We start from the raw sequence: 16059 nt of genomic DNA, 5'->3' as shown, positions 1-16059 counted from the left end.
AAATTAAAAGACGATTAGATTTGTATAATTAGTTCATTTGTGAAATACATTTAGCATTATTGTAAATTTATCTTTGCAACATAACAAACCTTTTCCCAATTAGATACAGGCCCTAAATATTATAGTTTATAAAAACCAAACATTTGAGTTTGATTTTTGGTCAGTATCAGCCAAAAAATAAACTTCATGTTATGGCAAAAATTCACGTCAAAAGCAATAAAATCGCGACGGCGACGGCACGATTTTATTGCTTTGGTAGCGGAAGAAGAAGTACAGAAAGACGTCGTATCTCGCATATTGCTTCATAATTTGTCTGCACTGGAATATTACACTTTGTTTAAAAATAGTATAGCTATTCTTACTGATATTACTACAGACTTCAGATAAGAGAGTATCGGTTAAAGAATATTCAAACCAAATTTTAGGTAATAGGAGGGCGTAAAAACAATTATCACTTCTCAGAAGTTAAAAATTCACGTCAAAAACAATAAAATCGTGACGGCGACGACACCATTTTATTGCTTTTGACGTGGATTTTTGACTTCTGAGAAGGGATAATTGTTTTTTGCGCTCTCCTAATAGTTAAAATTCGGTTTAGATGTGCTTCATTCGATTCGATATAAACGCTTGATAATTGAGCGTTTTCACTGTGGTGGCACGATCTTATTACTTTTGACCTGGACTGGAAATTCACTATATGGCAACACTGAGCAGCAAAGAAAACATGACTAATCATCAGATAAATATTATGAGTAGATATTTTTAATAATTTTTAATGCCTATTCAAAATATTTTGCATAAAAAATGATTTCAGAAAATATGTCGCAACGGTGACTAATTTTTATATTTATTTGTAACATAGAAAGGGTTAACTCGTACCTATTAATATTTATTCAAGAAATTATATTACGATGTTAAAAAATACATAAAATGACATTTTTGTCATGAGGTCCGGAATCATTGTTTTCCCAGGGCCCAGATTCTCACTCGTTCGCGTTGATAAGCTGATGTTAGAAGTCTACCAAAATATTTTGTTTAATTAAAAACAAAATATTTCGGTAGGCCGTCGATTTAATATTAATTTAAAAATGACAATCTCAAAAAATTGTTCCAATAATTGTAATTATACATAATATAAATATTATGTATAATTCTCAAGGCAATTTCAAAACTTGTAAAACAAAATAAATGGATTGCCATTATTTTTGAACAAATTAATAAAGTCGTTATAAACACATACATTATGTAATATATAATAATTTAACACTAAACGTAATAATTGTATTGATAATAGTTATAAGTACAATGCCTTGAACTAATAATTTTATTAAAATAACTTAAAACGGAAAGATTAACGCAGACGTACTAGACCTTAGTTTCCGAAAATAAACCAATTAAAACACAGCTATTGCGTCTGTTTGACGCAATATCAATAACCTTTTTTTTATCTATTAAATTTAACTTCCCATCAAATAACTCACTACTGAGACCGGATAACATATTCAACAAATGTACTAAAACCACCTCTTTTACACCGACAATAATTTAAAATTCAATTTAGTATCTTTATCTATGTATCACACATACGCATGAAATGATAATATTTCATTGTGTGTGTTTATTTTAGTTTATTATAATATGAATATTGTGGTATGTAATTAAGCTGCCCCGTTATTGCAGTTCAAAAATACTTTGCATATTCATGCAAGGCTAATAATTATATTTGAGTATGCAATGCACATGTTATAATATTTCCTACATGTTTCGTATAAAATTCTTGACATTACCTGAGGTCAACGTTGATGAAAATAAAAAATGTGTTCTTCAAACGTATGTATGTGTATTATTATTTTACACGAACCGTGTAATTTTTTGCTTATATATTTTGTCACGAAAGTCTAAATTACACGTGTCCCTTTGATTCGGTCGTATTATATTAATTTTTATGATTACAAAAATATGAAAAAATACTTAAATATAACATAAGATTAGATATAACAAGTCATATAAAAATAAAAATAGCACTAAAATAATTCTGTAATTCTTAATATATGTGTATTGAAATGTGATATTATTTCATTTTAGTTTCTACGTTTAGAAATCATAAGAGTATTATGAAATGTGTACTAAACAACTTTTGATTAATGACAATTTTTTGTGTGCTTTGTACAAAAATAACTTTTCTATACATATGTTTTTTCTATGAAACTAATTAGGTTGTGATGGTTTATCGTTTCCTGATATGCGAGAAAATAATTGATTTCAGTGTAATAACGAATATGGTATTATTAGCTCACATTTACAATTCGATTTAGCTACCAAAAAGGGAGTCGAAAAAATGTTGTTCTATTTCAAGAATCTGTGGAATAATTAAGTAATATATTTATTTTTACTTTTTTGAATTAAATTAAAATCATCGTGACCTAACAAGCTAAACGAATACGTCACGTAATATACAATACGTGAAAAATATAATATAAATATGATAGGAATAATACATATTAAGAAAGAAAGAAAAAGCAAAATATCTTAAAATTAAATGCTACGAACCGGACCAGCTCCTTGTAGCTGACGCTAAACAAACCAATATATAATGCCAGCGTATTAGGGAACCGGATGGCTAGTGCGGACGTCCTGGATTAAGGTCTATAGGGTATTCGAATTCATATCGTGCTGGTTATGTATTTATTTAACTTATGTGATTTAACTTATATTTTAGAATTAAAAATTCTGACTCCAGTACTATAATATAATATAAATATATAATAAAAAATACAAGAGAGAAATACATTTAACCAAAATAAAGCACTTTCGGTCGTGTAATGGGCGTTCTACATTTTTTTACGTTTCGTATCGAATTTTTTTCGCCCGACGACCCATTTAAGATATCTTTTAATCTCACACAGCAATATCAATGAATTTGTAAACCTCTACACATAGAAAACTTGAAGGGGTTAAATAATTGAATTTAAATAATGCTTCAGTGGAAGTTTCTGTGTGAATCACGTCAATTTTCTCCGAACCAGCAATTTTTACGGATCCATAAAATGACAATGGTTAAAACGGAGCAATAAGAATCAAAATGTAATTTTAGTGCGATAAACTCGAACTTGAGGTATTATTTTTTAACATTATAACACATAATATGTGCAGAAGCGTTGCGTGATGATCGTTTGCGCTAATAATGTTCTAAAGCAAACTTTTATGAATAAATTGAGATCATCGCTCAGAATCAAGGTCTTTGTAAAATAAATACATATTATATTTTATATGAGCTAATAATATACAACATTTATCGCACATAACGATGCGTTTTAATGTTCAAGATTAATTATTGGGTGTGCATTGTAATGTACGATGCATAGCAGCATTTTCTTATGTAATTAAATGTTATTGCACAATAATCTTATGTAAAAATGTATGCAATTGATTAATTATCTGTGGAAAAAATATTGATTTTTGTGGAAAATGTATGAATGTTATGACTATGGAAAATCTTTTGGTATATCCCATCTGCAACGCCCAGCCCATGTGCCGAGGTTATATCCATTTGGTTAATAGCTTGTTAATCCCAGATATGTAAAAAAAAATAACCTGCAAGAGCCAAGCCCCTCTGACTTCACCACCGGATATTAAGTGCGAGTAAAAATGTTCAATTGCTATTCAAAACCATATTGATTTACCATTAACATTTTTGCTGTATGTTTTATGGTTTGCGAAAAATTTAGGAAATTAATCAATACAATATAAATGATATATTTTATTTTATGTAGTGCATGCAGTATATGTATGTACTATGTAGAGCAAAAAAAAAAGTATTTAAAAAATTTTCAGAAGATTTATGTTATTAATTAAATGAGTTATGTATATAAAATCATACAAATACAAACCATCAATTCTAACCCACATAATCCAATAATTTTATTGCGTTATAGTTAAGTAAAGATTTGTTTAAATATCAAACATATAATAAAATATGTATATTAATAGATTAATATTAAATAAAAACATTTTCAAAACCATAATTCAAATTAGAATAATGTTTCACAATTTAAGATAACAACGATAACAACTGTACGATATAGACATATCAAAGAATATAATGGTAACCAACAAAAGTGCGCAAAGTAGCGCGACGAGATGTAGAGAGTGAAATGTATGATTCTATGGCTTACATGAGATTATTTATGTCGCTTTACCATTCAGGCAAAATAAAAAATATTTTTTATTTTTTCTATGTTGGTATTAAAAATTCACCATTAAATTAAAGCACGGTCCATTATTAATGAATGTAAAATTATTATCTATACATACATAATAATAATACAATATATTGCAGTGCATAAAAATAACTCTTTTTTATATATTAAATATCATCTAAAATTACAATAAATGTATATTTTTAAGTTTTCTCTTGATTATTGCTTCTTTCGTCTACACATACATAATCAAACATGCGGGTTTTTCTAAGTTTAGTCATATTGGGAATGATCCTAGCTTATTGAACGCCCCAGGCAAAAACTATGTTACTCCCTCCCCCCCCCCCCATACACATATTATCAACACATTACATTTTAAACATAAGCTGATACTATTTTACCATCAATTCTCTTTAGCAAATAAGTTTAAAATTTAAAGTAATTCAAATTAACTATAAGCATTTTAAAATGTATAATAAATCAAAATACTACATAGTGGTGTTTATTGTGTTATAAATATTTAATAAATTTAAGGATTTAAGACCTAAAAAGTAGTAGATTAACGCTGAAAAACAGTGGCGAAAACAACTGTATTGTAACAATAGAACAAATAATATAATAGCAACTAACCAAAGTGTGCATCTAATCGCTCTACTATAAAGGGAGCTAAACAAATGTTTTCTAACCCTTTTCTATGCTATCTTTAAAAATTAAATTCCAGTCCAGTGATTAATGAATGTAAAATTATTATCAATAAGTGTATATATTTAAAAAAGTTATTAGAATTAATTTTTAAGTTATAACGACAACAGAAGTAGCGGTTTTAGAACTCCAGTGCAATTGCCACGTTATTGAAAATAATTTATAAGTAATTTAAATACAAAAAGTGGGTGTATTATACCATTTATAAGCTTAAACGAATCAAAGGTATTTTAAAATATTATCCGCTAGCTGTACAAAATAATTTTAAGTGGTCTCTGCTCGTGTGCACTCTGTTGAATAAACGCTCACCAAGCAATTTTAGATTTTTTATCATTGTTTGAAAATATTCTAAGGAAATATGCTGTACAAAAGGAAAATAACTGGGAATAAAATTCCATCAAATGTACTGGCTATTGGGTCGAGGAATTCAAATGTTATAAGTTAGGTAACTAGCTGTTACTAAAAAACAACTTTAAAAGCAATATTATAATTCAAATTTAGGGTACAGCTAAAAATACCAACATCAAAATAATCCAAAGATTCCAATCAAAAATATTTAGATGTATTACAGGTATCCATGTTTTATGACAAACAAGAAGCTTCATTGACATATTCATGAAAACAGAAAGAAAAGAATGAGATGACAAGATAATTGATAAGCAGATTTGACTGACAGACAAATTTCAAGTTTTCAACTTAATAAAATTAAAGCGTTTTCTAAATCTATAAATAAATATATAGATTGTACAAATAGTAATAATAAAAAATTTAAAACATTCCATTAATACAGATAAAGCAAAATTTAGATCTTTGGTATTTTATTAAAAATATATTTATTACAAGCATACAATCTATAATATAACATAACATAAATCACATCATATTCGTAGCAAACATAATTAACAATCTTCATCAATGTGGGGTTGGTTTATGACCATCAACATAAAAATTCCTCGTGGCTAGTGGTAATTGAACTTCTAAGCCTTCCAGTTCTTTTGTTAAAATTATCTGGCAACCTAACCGAGAATTTTCTTTAAGAAACGGCGCCATATCTAGCAAGTCATCTTCTTTTTCGGTAGCCTCTGGTAAAATATCAGTGTGATCACTACATACGTAAACATGACATGTTGTACATGCTAAAGACGCTTCACAAGCACCTACAATAAAATAATATATATATATATATATATTCAACAATAGTACCGAATTTTTTGATTAATTATATATCATTGATAAATACCTTCCATTTCTACTCCATATCTATGTGCTAAATACATAATATTATCGCCTATTTTACCATTGATTTTGGTCTTTTTACCATCCTTATCAATATAAGTTATGTGAACTCTAAACAAAATAAAATTAATTGATGTATACTATTTTTTTATTATAATAAAAATATATTTACATACACTTCATCTTCTGATTTAGGATCTTGCCATTCATATTCGCCATGATTTAACTCTGAAAATGTTGGTGTTAATATATATAAGAGCAAAACTATACATTCATTAATATTAAAATACAACTTACTTATTGTAGTTGATATTGGTCTTGATATATTTGCTTTATGTAATTTGTAAGCATTTCCAATCGATATTTTGTTGATATTTTGAATACATCTCCTTAGCATCGCATTCATACAATATTTACTTGCGTTTTATGTAATAATTTAAAATACGCTTCAAGTTTATTTACAACAATTAAAGTTTCATGTGAATATTAAATGATTGTTGTTATAGTAAATCTAATAATTTATAAGTGAAAGTTATTGTAAAGCCTTGAAAGTGCGATAAAAATTGTATTTGATTGCGCAACACAGCGCATATACTGATAAAACGTCTTATGAATTTAACCTCAAAGCAACGCCAATTAAATGTCAGTGACTTTAATACTTTTAAATATTTGGCCATAAACAAATATTTACTTACCAATCTTTTTTTTAATTTCTAGTGTGATATTTTAATAAATACGAAAAATACGTAATACAAAATAATTGTTTTTTTGTTTTTTATAGAATATAAAATAAAATTGTAAATATTTGTATTAAGCAATTCTTTGTAATTTTTAAATAGTAAATAATTATTAAAAAATATTATTTATGTAACAAATTGTCACTATTCCTCTTTCAAATACTATACTTGTGTATGATTATTAATGCATAAACAAATATTGTCAATGGTTTGTTAAAGAATTCTACTACAATTAGTAAGATTATTAGCGGTAAGCTAAACGTTGATTGCAAAGTTATTTCGAGTTCTTCGTTTGTCACTGATATAATTTACATAAAATCTTAATGTCGCATTTTAGAGATCTTTAATTAAATAATGTTGCAATTTAAAAATGAAATATCTAAAAAAAATAGCACTGCGCGACTTAGTAGACAATTTATATAAACGGTATAAAAACTTCAGGCACTTTGGCTCTAACAAATCCTCAAAAATTAAATTCAATATTATTTTTTTAACATTTCAAAAATAGCAGTGTATTTGTCACAATATTTTCTATAAGGAATGGCAGAAAAAATAATTTAAAATTCATGCTGCACCGCGATATATAATTATATATATTTAATTAAACATACTATTCTTTTATTGTTGTTATTAATAACAACAATAAAAGAATAGGGGGTTTAATTAAATATATAAATTAAATTAATTTAAAGCTAATAAAAAATATAACTTAATTTAAGGGGTCTGATGTTTTTGCCACCCCTGTTTTAAATGGCGACGTTACTCATACGCATCGTATTGTCAATGTGCTACGAATTTCAACGATTTTACTTCTGTTTTAGTATGTGTATATGAATTATTAGAGGTTCGCGAATATAATTATTTTTGAAATCTCGGGATTCATCGCGATTTTCACTTAGTTTCTTTCTATATTTCTATTTATATATAAATAGGCCCCCTACAATACATAAAATACACTAACTAGAGTAACGCATTTGAAAATCCACCAACGAATATCAATAAACGAATGTTTAGTGTAGCTTCACACGTGCCGGATGGATTCCGGATGCCTGGCCGGCGCCGTATAGTGGGGGTGGTGTTGTATGGGCTAGTACTTACCATTTCAGACGTGCCGGTGGAATCCATCCGGCGTCGGTCCGACGTTGGCTGCCGGGTTGTCGCCGGCCGCGCTCACAACTGTCCGGCGCCGGGTACCGGGTTGAGTGTGGTAGGGGTACAACACAAGGTCATACGCAAGCCGAGTCGGCAGTCAGCCGTTGATAGTAATTGTGAGATATTGCAATAAAATTATCATATTCCTCGTGTTCAGACAATGGCGGAAGAAATGGACATCGAAGTTTTAATTACACTTTAATAGAATCTCGCCCCATCCTGTGGGACAAAACTAGTGACATATATAAAAATTAAATCCTGAGGCGAAATGCGTGGAAGGACTTATGCGAAGCCATTAATCCTAAATTCAAAGATATGAACGAGGGGTAAAAAACAAGTTTGGTGAGTAATTATTATTTATTAAAATATTTTATCTTTGCAATATCTTCTGTTTCTTTTATAAATTACATGTTAAATTTTTGCCATTTGCTTCCGTTAATAAATAATCGGAAAATATGTTTCTAATATCATTAGCTGTTGTTCCTCCACGTACTGTTGGTGAGCTAGGTAATTCTTCAAGCTCGAACACTGTGAATGTGTCTTCCACTTTGTAACCATCTCTTTCTCGAACGAAATTGTGTAGAACAACACAAGCTTTCACTATTTCTACAGCAAAATCTGGTTTTAAATTTATTGCCCGGTGAAATATTCGCCATTTGTTAGAGAGAATGCCGAATGTGTATTCTACATAGCGCCGAGCTCTGCTTAAGCGGTAATCAAAAACCCTTTTGCTTATAGTTAGATTACGTCCACCGAAAGGGCGAAGCAGATGCTTGTGTATGGCGAATGCTTTGTCACCCGACAAGGCAATACGGTATTTCTTTATTTTGTGTTATACCTGAAAGAAATTTTGCTTCCGGTAGGTGTTGATGGTTATTTACAATTGATTTCCACAGCGAACAATTCTTGAATGTTGTGGAGTCGTAATCTTTCCCATAACTTCCAATATTCACATAAATAAAACAGTCATTCATACCACGGAAGAGTACCCTTTGTAATTATAATGCATCGATCCAACTGGATTTACTATTTTAACGTGCTTTCCATCAACTGCTTCTAAGCAATGAGGGAAATCTGCTTTTTTTTTCGAAAGATGAAGCAATATCTTCCCACTTTTCCTTTGTTGGTATGGGTAGGCATTCCAAATAGCTATGCACACATCTATGACCATATTACTTATTGTTGATAGGCTGAGTCTATAGGTGTAGTGTAAATCAGTGAACGTACAGCCGCTCCCAAGATATCTAAAACAAACAAAAATATGTTTACAGGTAAAGAAGTTATGAAGAGGTGGGCTAACATTCGCGACTCGTACATGAAATAAAAAAAATCAAAGAAGCAACAAAATCCAACGCTGGCGCAACGCACCTAAAAAAGTATGTTTATTCAGCTGCAATTACCGCACAAGGTTACCGTAAAGCGCCCAACTGATGACAGCCTTTCTGACATGAATTATTTAACTGATGATCTACATGAAGAAAGCGAGACTTGTTTCAAAAATTCACGTTACTGCAGTCGTCCTAAAACTACTAAAAATAAAATTGACTCGGTTGAAGAAAAGTTGTTAAAGGCTTTGGAGAACCCCGAGGTAGAAGATAGAGATCTATCGTTTTACAAAAGTATCATACCCTCCTTGGGTTCTTTTAATGAAGATGAAATTCCTCAAATACAAATTGGTATCCTTGAAGTAATTTTTAAAATTAAAAAATCAAGATACGATATCGTGCCTTATAAAGCACAGTCATCTACAAAGCAAGGTCATGCAGATAACATCACAACTGGAGACAGTAAATAATAGTCTATTTTATACATCAACGGACCAGTCAGGGACTAATCAAAAGTTTACTCAGTCAACATCACAACTGCAGACAACTTGTAGCCAATATTATGCATCACAGAGACAGCCATGGACTAGACAACATATTACAGAATTGCAACCGAATTCTACAAACCAGTACTATGCATCGTTTGGGGGACAATGTTTGTTTCCTGATGGCATATTATCAGATTCATCGTCAGTATCATCGATTCTTAATATTTTAATTTTACTACGTTCTCTTTTCATATACTTATACTAAGTTCTCGTTACATGTGTTAAATTATATCTTTATTTCTCTAAATATAAAATAAAATCTTGTTTCGCTTACCTTATTGCTACTGCTAACATCTGCATAGGTTGAATACAATCCCTCATTACAGTGTCCTGACAGTGTAGAACGTCCTTCAATTTGTCGTGCAACTCGTGAAAAGAAGGGATGGACATGCGAAAATAGTTGAAGAATTTTTCTTCATGTTCTAGTAATTCTCCGAACAAAGTGTAAAAGGCCCCCACAAGGAGTCTCTTTTGAACGACAGGATGCACCCAATATACTTTTTTTCTGGCGTCAGCGAGGCCGCCGGTAAAGAAGCCACATTGCAATAATCCGTTTACGATTCATATTTGGACTGTATAATGTTCACACTCATCACAGACTGGCGTCAGTTGACGGGACTCGGCCGGGTTGGTAAGAACCCGGCCGGTGAAGGGTTTGTAAACAGCGCCGGCCGAATCCATCTGGCACGTGTGACGCCACACATAGACCAGACTTGTTAAGTCCATTTTTATATTACATGCGAATTACATAATACGTGTAATGAAATTTAAAATAAATTTCGAAGTGCAGCTGTAACATAAAAAAATTTGCCATCTTTAACGTCATGCAATTTTAAATAAATACATGGCAGGAAGATTCGATTTGAGTGCATTTCGATAATAAGTCACGTACTTTTAGAAGATCTAATAAAATTCCCAGCAACAGAAAGATCGGTATGTTTTACGGAATCCATTAGACGCGTGTAAACATGTTTTATACATAGAATTATGTACAATATTCCATTTACATCCCATCGATTTCAATTGGTTAAAAAAGCCTGGATAAGCAAAGAAGCTTTAACGATACAAATATTGCATATGTCAGGACTCTGCAACAAACGAGATTTTCCAGAAGAAACATTCGGAATACCGTGGCAACCGAGCTTCAACTTCAATCTTCGGATTTGATTAGTCAAGAGTTTAATTCAAGACTTAAGACGACTGACAACTTCCGACACAGAACTACAGCATTTATGATCTAGAAAGATATATTACCAACGACAGTTATATGGTTGTTTTTCCTCAATAATCTTACCAATCACATATAATAAGTTATACGACTGACATACATAATTGTAATCATTAACCGTAATAAAGTGCACACATTAAAAATTAATTAATGATATTTATTAAATTAAACACATTTTATATATTTCTAAAATTGATTATATTTCTAAATAAGTTACATAAAAGTCATTTGTACTTTTAAAACTATGAGGTATATAATCGGACATTTTCGACAAGTGTTTATTACCTTCCAAAAACATGTCTTTCGATATTTCAAACTGTTGTACAGCAGAATCTTCCGTCCAACTATTCACAGCTTCCAGGCTGTTATCAATTTTGAAAAATAATTTACTAGTCAAAATATGCTCCAGTTTAATTTCGTTCACATTTTTATTATCTGGGCTTTGTACATGTTTCATTTTTAATATATCGAGCTGCTTATCCATCACCCAAATAAAAAGATAATGTTTTTTATCATGAGAAAAATTACATTCTATTAATATCTTGCAAGTGGATGAAATTGCACTCACTAAAGAATTTTTGATACCATATTTCACGATATACAAAAAGTCGTTCAAAGCAACATTAGAGGAAGTACATGGCAAATGATTGAGCAGGCGAAAATCTTGATCACCAGATTCAACAGGATTTACTTTTGAAAACTTAACACAAGAATTCCATAAATTGCAACAGTCTGAATCTTTAAAAACTCCTAACCAAAAGAAACATCTATTGCAATGAATAACAGATCGTTTCTTATTAAACAATAATAAGGAAGGATGAGCATTCGACACATTTACAACAAAATGTGACAACCCGTAATATAGCTCGGATATCGAAGGGATAAATTTGTTAGTTAAATTATTAGAATGACCAGAGTTTTCAGAGCCATCAACATTAGAATGACTATGATTGTGACAAAACCAATCTGACATATCTAAGTTATCAGAAGGCAATTCCAAAATCCTTTTAAAACTCAAGTTTTTACCCATTTCACTATTTGAAATAATTTGTGAACAATTAGCGCATTTTAGAACGACTTCTTCAGTGTCATTGATTTTGATAGCGTTCCTATTTATGCAAGTGACATAATTATACAAGCTATCTAAAGAATTTGTATTTTCCTCACAATTTAAAACTTCATTAAAAAAAGTTCCTTTGGATGACTTTGATGGTTCAGTCAGAATTCTGAATGAGATGTAGTTTTGTTCAATTTTAAGTGACGATAAAGAATTGGGCAGCAGCATAAAATGAGAGCTTATATCTACATATTTGGAATAATCGTATGATTCGTCTTCGCTATCCGTGCAACTTTCACAACTTGAAACAGAATCTTTCCTAGCGATCTTAGATCTATTTTTCTTTTTCAACGTTTTAGATTCATTGTCTGTGTAGTTTACAATAATAAAATTAGGCCTTACGCTTACTTTTAAGTGGTAATTTTCAGCAAAATCTGATTTAGTTAAGAGTGATACGTTGCAAGAACGTAAACGCGGACGTGCTTCAATTATAACGTTTTTAATCACGTCCATTGTAATTTATTTAATATGTTTTACAATTAACTATAAAACTATTCTTTAGCATCGTTCAAATCTTTATATTTTACATACAAGCTGTCCGATTCTCTTATAGTAAAGTGCAATGTAGCACGTTGATAATAGTCACTTAACAATTCGATGTTATTGATCACAGTGTCCAGTAAATGAGCTTTACCGATATTAATACCTAAAATTAAAATAGTTTAGCAATTATATTTTAATTATACAAATCTTTTTAATGCTATTTATAAATACCTGGTGCATCGTTTCTCAAGTGTGTCACATGTACATGCAAATGATAGAATGTCGGTTGGTAATGAAAATACATCCGTAATTGGTTTTCAGCAATTTTATACTTCTCTTTCACAATATCCTGAAACATAAATAAAAAATTAACTTTTATGCAAATTACATATAAAAATAAAAATAATTTATTTTACAATTGTTTTCTTTCTGATGCTTTTCAAAAGCGGTAAATGCTCAACGGTCAAATCTCGTATAGATAAAATATTTTTCTGGAATGGCAAAGCCAAAAGATGAAGACTGTTTGTATCTACACCATCCCAATGCAAATCCATCAGCAACATAAACCCATTTTGTGTATCATCATCTCGATACAATGTACGATCTACTTCTTTTTCTCCATCAATAATATTATAAACCCACTACAAAAAATCAATATTAATATCATAAACAGTTATAATAATATAGAAATGTGAGACACAAATTTTACTACAAAATGATATAAATAGGCGATAACTCTAATAAAAATCTTAATGCTAACCTAATAATTAAAGTTCAAGTTTTATACTGCACTTTTCATTGTTTTTTTGCTGTACTTTAATTTTTTTAAATGATTAAGGAAACACATGCATCATCAGTAGATATGAAGGTGAGTTGGAAGAAAGCTGCTTTAAAAGTACTATAATAAAGCACAGCTTCATTGTCTTATTAGTTATATATAATTTGAAATATAGCCAACGGGTGATAGCACAGCTGTAGCCTTAAATGACTGCTGCAGTCATTCATTTGTAAAAAAAGCAAGTAAAATTCTACGACGAATGAAAATTCAATATGGTGATATATGTTTGTCACACCAACAACTGTGATAATGGACTATAAGATTCTGTAATAACACTTAAGCAGAATGGAGCCCTGAAGGAAACGTGTTAACCATTTTGTATGTTGTATGCGTTCAGAAATGTTTGACATTTGAGTCAGTTGACTGTAAATGAAATGTATGCAATAAAATATGATAAAAAATGTATGCAATAAAATATGCTCAAAATTGCATATTATTAAAGTTGAACCAGTCCATACCAAATACTATATCTTTTAACATTTTGGAGGGAGAAATACTCCACTGGTACACAGTCTTCATAAAAATGGCATATATTAAGTATTTACCACACAATCCATAGCTGTGAAATCAACTATCAACGTGTACAGTAAAAATTGTGCCTTACATTTATATAAAATATTATACTTACAGATAAATCAAACTGATCTGTCAACAAATGTTTAAGAGTAACATTTTTATAAAGTTCCGACGTCTCTTCAATAATGAAATGCTGTTGCTGTCGATACTTATTAATATGTTTTTGACTGCACGGACTAACGATGGTCGCCTTTGTGCCTATAAGTGCAAACAAATCAAAATTATAACCACAAAATATCTTTCATAAACATTAATGACTCTTATATGGTTACATAAAAAAATGATCAAACAATTATTTACCATTGGCTGGGGCTTTTGGATATATGACAAACTTTGAATAGATATCGTTGTGAAATATTTTTTCGTATTGAGTTTCGCCACCACTGTAAGCGTCGGATATCAAATGTGAATTATCAAATTCCCTATGCTCCAATATCAACAAAGATGGCTGTCCTAGCACTTGGCCTTGTACGCAAGCAAACCGGCCGTTGTTGAGGACCTCTTTGGGAACGAATTGACAAGGGCTTACTTCGTTCTGTACATCTTGTTTATCATTATTTTCAGTCGAGCGTTCACTTGATTTAGACAAGTCGGCCATTATGATATTTTATGATATACCTAGAAATGATTTTACGTCTTTGATGAGCGGTCTTGAGAGTACTAGAGCTCGGATAACAATCTATCTTAAAATTCCATAATCTACCGGACTCAATATTTAAAATGATAAATATATTATAAATACCTTATATATCATTGTTATACAGATATTAATTTTTTTAGATAATAGAAGAATATTTTTATACTTATCACTTATCAATCAACAGTTATTTAAAACACACTGTTTAATAATGGTTGTTAAAACGATAAAACTTTCAGTGTCTATTGGAAATTGCAGCTATTTGAGGAAATAATAGCATTTAGAGATAACACATTTGTAGGTGAGTTATACATTTAAACATATGTATATACTATAATGTATATAAAATACAATATATATATATCTACAGCTGACGAAATAATTCAAGACCTAATGATAGGAAAATATACAGACAACATAAATTAAGAGGGCAGTAGTCAAGAGATTACCGTACAATTAAATAAATATTAACATTAATATTTTAAAGATGAATTAAGGTAGGTGATGTTTGGAATTGTTTAATTAAATAAAGTAATCCGAACTCTGTTGATTACACATATTATAGAGACATGAATATCAATAGTACTCAAAAGGCCACTAATCGATAAATAAAGTCAATGTTTTAACAGATAATAAGAGGCCCCCAACACATCTAAAGCCAGAGAAATAATAGTCAGGTATATTATACTTACATTAGAAAACGAGTTTTGCTAAATATATTTTTAGTTACAATTAATTGTGTAGTGATTATTAATCAAAATTGAGCAATTAGTGTAATAATAAATATCATGTAAATCGACATGCACATGTATATGAAATGATTTAAAAACTACAATGGAGCAATGTCAAAAAGTTGGAGACCTCTATTTGAAATAAAAATGAAAGCCTGATGTCACATTCTTATACATTCATTTTAACAAATCCACATGACAATGACAATCTGTCAAGAACGATAGTAATAAAAACAATATATAGCACTATTAATTGCGACCAGTCTTGAAAATTAATTTTGTAAAAGCTAATGTTAGACTATCGCAATGTTACTAAAATACGTATTTTTCACACAGCTAACCAATTATAATAAATGTTAATTATGACAAGAATAATACATTTTAACATATTATAAGTCTCCATATGAAAATAAAGCGGAAAAATGAAGGAAATATTGTATTACTCACAAAGTGAACCAAACTCCCGCTACAAGCCGACACACGCAAGCCTGCGCTAAATGTTGCCAACTACAAAACGTCATGTCTGTATAACCCCAAAATTATAAAGTAT

The 16059-nt window shown here is 30.1% G+C and overlaps 2 protein-coding genes and 1 long non-coding RNA gene across 3 annotated transcripts; 1 reads left to right on the top strand and 2 right to left on the bottom strand.

The window, feature by feature from the left end:
* Positions 1-5702: 5702 nt before the first annotated feature.
* On the bottom strand, positions 5703-12697 carry LOC148236041 (uncharacterized). The gene is made up of 6 exons (XM_088184845.1): positions 11327-12697; positions 10174-10367; positions 6435-6526; positions 6314-6365; positions 6142-6248; positions 5703-6058 (listed from the first exon to the last, which is right to left on the bottom strand). Exons 1-6 carry the CDS (start codon positions 12695-12697, stop codon positions 5814-5816), a joined length of 2061 nt encoding a protein of 686 aa, XP_088040971.1. The 3' UTR covers positions 5703-5813.
* Positions 7911-10162, top strand: LOC148236042 (uncharacterized). The gene is made up of 3 exons (XR_015809248.1): positions 7911-8099; positions 8184-8368; positions 9298-10162. It is a non-coding gene; the product is annotated as an uncharacterized LOC148236042 (long non-coding RNA).
* Dcps (Decapping enzyme, scavenger) lies at positions 11302-16059 on the bottom strand. Its single transcript, XM_088183856.1, has 6 exons — positions 15957-16059; positions 14442-14759; positions 14194-14339; positions 13144-13368; positions 12959-13076; positions 11302-12890 (listed from the first exon to the last, which is right to left on the bottom strand). Exons 2-6 carry the CDS (start codon positions 14737-14739, stop codon positions 12736-12738), a joined length of 942 nt encoding a protein of 313 aa, XP_088039982.1. The 5' UTR covers positions 14740-14759; positions 15957-16059; the 3' UTR covers positions 11302-12735.

This window comes from Plectrocnemia conspersa, unplaced genomic scaffold (genome assembly GCF_051122295.1).
Source record: "Plectrocnemia conspersa isolate PC_06_02 unplaced genomic scaffold, ASM5112229v1 ptg000004l, whole genome shotgun sequence".
Lineage (NCBI taxonomy): Eukaryota > Metazoa > Arthropoda > Insecta > Trichoptera > Polycentropodidae > Plectrocnemia > Plectrocnemia conspersa.
Note: the sequence above shows the minus strand (reverse complement) of the source record. Positions and strands in the feature narration are given on the sequence as shown.